We start from the raw sequence: 7,500 nt of genomic DNA on the forward strand, positions 1-7,500 counted from the left end.
AACATTTGCAGATGAGGTCGAGAAAATGATAGGAGAGGCTTAATATTTTAACATTTGCAGATGAGGTCGAGAAAACGATTGGAGAGGCTTAATATTTTAACATTTGCTGATGAGGTCAAGGAAACGATAGGAGAGGCTTAATATTTTAACATTTGCAGATGAGGTTTAAGAAAATGATAGGAGAGGCTTAATATTTTAACATTTGCAGATGAGGTTTAAGAAAATGATAGGAGAGGCTTAATGTTTTAACATTTGCAGATGAGGTTAAGAAAATGATAGGAGAGGCTTAATGTTTTAACATTTGCAGATGAGGTTAAGAAAATGATAGGAGAGGCTTAATATTTTAACATTTGCAGATGAGGTTAAGAAAATGATAGGAGAGGCTTAGTATTTTAACATTTGCAGATGAGGTTAAGAAAATGATAGGAGAGGCTTAGTATTTTAACATTTGCAGATGAGGTTAAGAAAATGATAGGAGAGGCTTAATATTTTAACATTTGCAAATGAGGTTAAGAAAATGATAGGGGAGGCTTAATATTTTAACATTTGCAGATGAGGTTAAGAAAATGATAAGAGAGGCTTAATATTTCTGTACATATTATAGAAGTGTGAGGCCTTTGTCTAAATAAATAACTTATTGAAGATAAAAACGTAAAAGAGTTCATATTTTACGTAAAGGTATATTTACTAATTTAAAATAGAGATATCCCCAGTTAAGAGTCCACTGGTGATTTGAAAGAAGAAAAATGCTTAAACTATCACCTTTATCAGATATCAAGGGCGTAGGAGCGTCTATTTTTTTTTTTTTTTTTTGGGGGGGGGGGGGGCTAGAGTTTGGAAAGGCTCTGACGGTGGGGGTCACGATGGGTTGATTTCAAATCTAAGAACAGATTCCTGAATTCGACAGGTAAATGTAAAGTTTACTTGAAATTTAAATGAGCTTTTATCTCTCTTGATAGCTCGATTAGTAATCCATGCAGGCATTGTTTCGGCTTAGGGAATAGGTTCGAATCCTTACTCAGCTAGAAGCCCTTATCATTAATTATAATCATGTATGCTTAAATTTCCGTCTCTCCAAACTATCATCTTCAACTCTATGCCCAGTACCAAATTTCTTAAAAAACTTCGCGATCAATATTCGTTCTAATAAAAATTAATGTTGACTATTAATAGTCATCTTTAATAGCTTAATGCAACATGCACACTTCACCTATGTAAATGAAAATTGGCTCTTCTTATTATAGGTATACTCAGTCTCTTCTGATTCATTTGTAGAGATCATCAGCATCCATGTCTTGTAGGTGCTCGCTCTCTCTCTCTCTCTCTCTCTCTCTCTCTCTCTCTCTCTCTCTCTCTCTCTCTCTCTCTCTCTCTCTCTCAGAATCAATTTTTTATATTCACGATTGGCCTAACATTAACCTAGGATGACCGTGGCCGTTACTATTAAAAGGGAAACATTAAAGTTTATATATATATATATATATATATATATATATATATATATATATATATATATATATATATATACATATACATATATATATACATATATATATATATATATATATATATATATATATATATATATATATATATATATATATATATATATATATATATATCATATATACAATGTGTATATATATATATATATATATATATATATATATATATATATATATATATACACACATATATATGTATATATATACCTAACGGGTTCTTTTAAGCTATATCGAACCAAGAAACGGCCTTACCGACATGCAAATTTTCCTGGGGAAATAATGATAAGGTTTATTTTATAAATCATTTACACTCTGGAACGCCCTTGTTAACAAACACAAATTCGCATGTGGATGACGCAACACAGTCAGGCGTTGGCGAAGACACACAAATATTACGATTTTCTTTTTAATTATTCTATTTATCTATGTTGATTACCCTGATTAGAAGATCATCAAATTACATCATAGTTATGTACATTATTATTATCATTATTACTATCCAAGCTACAACCCTAGTTGGAAAAGCAAGATGCTATAAGCCAAGGGGCTCCAACAGGGAAAAATAGCCCAGTGAGGAAAGGAAATAAGGAAATATATAAATGAAGAGAACAAATTAACAATAAATCATTCTAAAATAAGTAACAACGTTACAACAGACATGTCATATATAAACTATTAACAACATCAAAAACAAATGTCATAAATAAACTATAAAAAGACTCATGTCCGCCTGGTCAACAAAAAAGCATTTGCTCCAACTTTGAAATTTTGAAGTTCTACAGATTCAACCACCCGATTAGGAAGATTCTGGCATATAATAATTACCCCTTAAATTATTTGAATCTGTAATGAATAATGATATTCTCCTTTCAAAGAAATTTCATTTGGCAACGCTGTACCAAACTCGTCCCACCAACCTTAACTATGGTGATGATTGTTATTCGGGTCACTTGTAAGGGGAAATGACTTGCCTTTCATGCGTTCTGATAAAGAAAGTTAATATTAATCTCTTTCGTAAGTAAACTCATGTTGCATTCGATATCATATGAAAAATTCACACCATTTTCTGATAAAAATGTTCATTCCTAATTAGGAAACGGTCGTTGGACAATTTCCCTACTACAAATTTTCTAGCCTCTCCCATCCTTCTTCACTTTTTTGACACACGTGTTCTTCAAATAATTGACTATATTAGTTTGGACAAGGGGCCTCTGAGGCCATCTATTGGCTGTAAAGTAAAACTCTTTACAACGTAAGGGAGGGGGCTAGCAAAGTCTGCGTTATTATGCCTTTCGAAATGTAACAATATTGTTATTCTCCGTAGTGTTTACTAACAATACATGTCAAACCCTGAAATATATTTATTACATTTTGTTTTCATAAGAAGGTAATTTGAAAATCATCAAATAACTGTGCAATTACTCGATTATCTCATCAATTTCAGTACATGTGGCATCTCTGGCGACCCACCTGACCCCCAAATGTAATTGAACTAACAATTGTTTGCTGAGGAAATATTTCTGCGACGTTCATTGAGATATTGTAATTTCCTGAGAATTAAGTTGTGGCCAAGACAACAACGAACATCAAGTCCTCGTGCGTCTACTTTGTAGAAATTTTGAGCCAAATAGAAACAGAAATGAACTAATGAAAATTTTAATGAGTGGATGATGGGGATAACTATCAATTTAGTACTTTCTGCTAAGGCCATCTATTGGTCATGAAAAGAAATAATGTGTATGACTCTTTCATCCTTGCATTTTGGAACCTTCCATGACGTCATTTTGGTTTAGAAATAGCTAAAAAAAATTGCCTACTTAATTTGAACTTAATATAATTCATACCTGTCATACATTATTTCTACATAAGTATCAATCTATCACCCATTTCTAATTGGATAGACTCATTCAGATGAATGGAACAAGGGACGTGAAGCAGGATGCTTTAAGTCCTAGGGCTCCAACAAGGAAAATAGCCCAGTGAGGAAAGGAAATAGGGAATCTACAGGAAGTAATCAACAATTGAAATAAAATATTTTAGGAACGGTAACAACATAAATATAAATTTTTCATATATGAACTATAAGAAAACTTTAAAAAACAAGAGTACGAGAAAGCAGATAGAATTATGTGCCCATGTGCACCCTCAAGCGAGGGAACTCTACCCCAAAACAGTGAAAGACCATGGCACAGAAGCTACGACACTACCAAGGACTAAAGAACAAAGGTTTGATTTTGGAGTGTCCTTTTCTTTGAAGAGCTGCTTACCATAGCTAAAGAGTATCTTAATAATAATAATAATAATAATATTATTATTATTATTACTTGCTAAGCTACAACCCTAGCTGGAAAAGCAGGATGCTATAAGCCCAGGGACTCCAACAGGAAAAATAGCCCAGTGAGGAAAGGAAAAATAAAATATTTGAAGAAGAGTAAAAACATTAAAATAAATATCTCGTATATAAACTATATAAACTTTAACAAAAGAGGAAGAGAAATTAGATAGAATAGTGTGCCCAAGTGTACCCTCAAGCAAGAGAATTGTTTGGTAAGCTCAGTGTTGTAAAGTGTATGAGGACAGAGAAGAATAAGTAAAGAATAGGCCAAACTATTTAGTATATGTGTAGGCAGAATAAGAATGAGCCGTAACTAAAGAGAAGGATCCAATGTAGTACTGTCTGGCCAGTCAAATAACACAATAACTCTTTAGCGGTAGTATCTCAGCAGGTGGCTGGTGGCATATATAATTATGTATATATATAATCAAATCCATACGTGTATATATATAAATATATATATATATATATATATATATATATATATATATATATATATATATATATATATATTATATATATTATATATACATATATATATATATATATATATATATATATATATATATATATATATATATATATGTATATATATATATATATTATATACATATATATATGTATATATATAAATTTTATATATATATATATATATATATATATATATATATATATATATATATATATATATATATATATATATATATAGTATAAATATTTACATATCAGAATAATTCCTAATTCCTCACTCTAAGATGGAAATGGATGTTAACAAATAAAACTTTAATTCGAGGCTGAATGATAATTTCTGAATGAAATAAATGTCTGTAATTTAATATCTTTGAATCTTTAACTAGATACTAAATTCGTGCATTTTATTATTCTTTAAACTTTTCTGAAGCAAGAGATAAAAAAGTAATTTTTCGGCAAAAAAGGTTGGTTATAGCCCCCACCCCAGCCCCCTACTCCTATGTCCCTGTCTATCTTTAGAAATTTTGATATTTTTCGGTCGGTTGATTATCTACGATAACTTTTCTTGGACTTTTAAGATGAAGCTGTGAAAATTGAACGGAAGTAAATAGAAGTGGCTACTTTAGGCCAATTACTTTTTTTTTATGGTAATTTTTGCCTGGTGAGATTTGCTCAGTCTAATTGATATAAATGGCTAAACAAGTCCCGAAAAACAAGCATAAACAAAAAGGTTTGGACCTTGTAACTAACGAGTCTTGTGTGAATCTTAAAAACCAATAAAAATATAATCTTACAGCTATACGTAGTAGTGATCAGGTTAGGCCTAAATAAACAGAAATAAGAAATTTATAATGAAATAACTAGCATAAACAAGAAGTCTTACTTCGTAGTAACTAAGCTATGTGTGAATCTTAAAAAACAATAAGACTATAATCTCTACGAAGTAGCAGAGAGAGAACAGGTTAGGCCTAAATAAACAGAAATAATTAAGTTATAATGAAATAACTAGCATAAACAAGAAGGCTTACTTCGTAGTAGCTACGTTCTGTGTGAATCTTAAAGACCATGTAATCTTACAGCTATACGAAGTGGTGGAGATCAGGTTAGGCCTAAATAAACAAAAATAAGACACTAAGAAATGAATACAGCCGAACTGCCCAACGACCTTCTTACCGGAGAGTGAGAATTCGTTTTTTCTACTTTCAGAATCCCGAATAAGGAAACTGCCATGATCATTCTCGTGGAACATCAGGCGTCGCTCGGCCTCTGCTCTCCTGATGTTGCCGAAGTACCACCTGCGGAAAAGAAGATTAAGAAATAATGTTTGGACGCTGCACAGAAATATTGTTATTGTTACTATTATTTTTAATATTATTATGAATAATTTCATTATTATTATTATTATTATTATTATTATTATAGTGTCTATTATTATTATTATCATTATTATTACTTGCTAAGCTACAACCCTAGTTGGGAAAGCAGGACTCTATAACCCAAGGGCTCCAACAGGAAAAATAGCCCAGCGAGGAAAGGAAATAAGGAAACTAAAATAAGAAGTAATTAACAATTAAAATAAAAAAGAAGAGGACTCTAACCCAAGACAGTGGAAGACTATGTACAGAGGCTATGGCACTATCCAATCTATAGAGTTCTTTTGCTTGAGGGTACACTTGGTCATTTTTATTTATCTTATTTCTCTTCCTCTTGTTTCAACAATTTTTTTTATAGTTTACATGTAAAAAAAATTATTTTAATGTTCTTGTTCTTCTCATGTAGTTTATTTATTTCCTTATTTCTTTCCCTCAATGGGCTATTTTTCCTGTTGGAACCCTTGGCCTTATACCATTTTGCTTTTCCAACCAGGGTTGTAGCTTAGCAAATAATAATAATAATAATAATAATAATAATAATAATAATAATAATAATAATAATAATAATAGCCGGTTACTGTATCTTCTAATTTGACTCATGAACCGTATTTTCTATTATCATTATTATTACTAGCTAAGCTACAACCACTGTTGGAAAAAAAGATGTTATAATCCCAAAGGCTCCTCCAATGAAAAACAGCCTGGTGAGAAGTAACAAACAATCACAATAAAATATTTAAAGAACAGTAAAAAAACAAATAGTGATGTTAATGAACTTTTTCTATTTTACCATGAATCATAACTGTTATTCCAATCAGTTTTGTAATCTCCAAGTTGAATTATATGGGGTAAAAAGTGAAAAAAAAGTTATTTGTACTAATCCAGATAATTCTAGACCAAAATGATTGAGACCCAAGGTTTCATTTTGTGCCAAAGAACAACGAAATCAATCTATATCTACTTCAGTTTTATATCGCGAAAAGATGGTTGCGACTGCAAGAACAATCCAATAAAACAAATGTTTTATAAAGATCATAGAAATAGAAAGATAAATATTCTTCCTCATAGCCTCTGTCCCGTGGTCTTCCACTGTTTTGGGTTAGAGTTCTCTTGCTTGAGGTCAAGTACACTCGGGCACACTATTCTATCTTATTTCTCTTTCTATTGTTTGTTTTAAAGTTTAGATGTGAACGATTTATTTTAATGTTACTTTTCTTAGCAGGTTTTATTTAAATTGTTTATTACTTCTCTTTTTGTTTAGTTATTTCCTTTCCTCACAGGGCTATTTTTCCTATTGGAGCCTTCTCTTGTTTGTTTTAAAGTTTAGTTTATATGTGAAAGATTTATTTTAATGTTACTTTTCTTAGCAGGTTTTATTTTAATTTTAATTGCTTATCACTTCTCTTTTTGTTTAATTATTTCCTTTCCTCACTGGGCTATATTTCCTATTGGAGCCCTCGGGCACACAGCACCCTGCTTTTCCAACTAGGACAATAATAATAATAATAATAATAATAATAATAATAATAATAATAATAATAATAATAATAAAAGAAAGTAAAATAGAACTCACTCCTCTGCTTCGATGCTCTTGAGCTGAGCCACGTAGTTAGCCGGGATGAAGCCTTGCAGGCCGGTTATGTGACTTTTCGCCAACCACCAATCGTTGGACGATGTTTCCAGGACCTGTGGGGAGGGAATGGAGGATCTTTTATTTTTCCTTTACTAAAAGCCTTATTAAAGTGGGGCAACTCTGGTTCTTCTTGATGTTAGATAAGGCCCACAACAGTTAGATAACTTTCAGGTATATCAATTC

General features: G+C 31.3%; 1 protein-coding gene across 1 annotated transcript in view; it reads right to left on the reverse strand.

Moving 5' to 3' along the window:
* LOC137629664 (tyrosine-protein kinase Src42A-like) overlaps positions 1–7,500 on the reverse strand; it is a 21,841-nt gene that overhangs the window by 6,143 nt on the left and 8,198 nt on the right. The window contains exons 4-5 of the mRNA XM_068361208.1: positions 7,258–7,370; positions 5,485–5,606 (exon numbers count right to left, since the gene is read on the reverse strand). Of these exons, the coding sequence (XP_068217309.1) occupies positions 5,485–5,606; positions 7,258–7,370 (235 nt within the window). The remainder of the gene's footprint in view (positions 1–5,484; positions 5,607–7,257; positions 7,371–7,500) is intronic.

Source organism: Palaemon carinicauda, chromosome 37 (genome assembly GCF_036898095.1).
Source record: "Palaemon carinicauda isolate YSFRI2023 chromosome 37, ASM3689809v2, whole genome shotgun sequence".
Taxonomy (NCBI): Eukaryota; Metazoa; Arthropoda; class Malacostraca; order Decapoda; family Palaemonidae; genus Palaemon; species Palaemon carinicauda.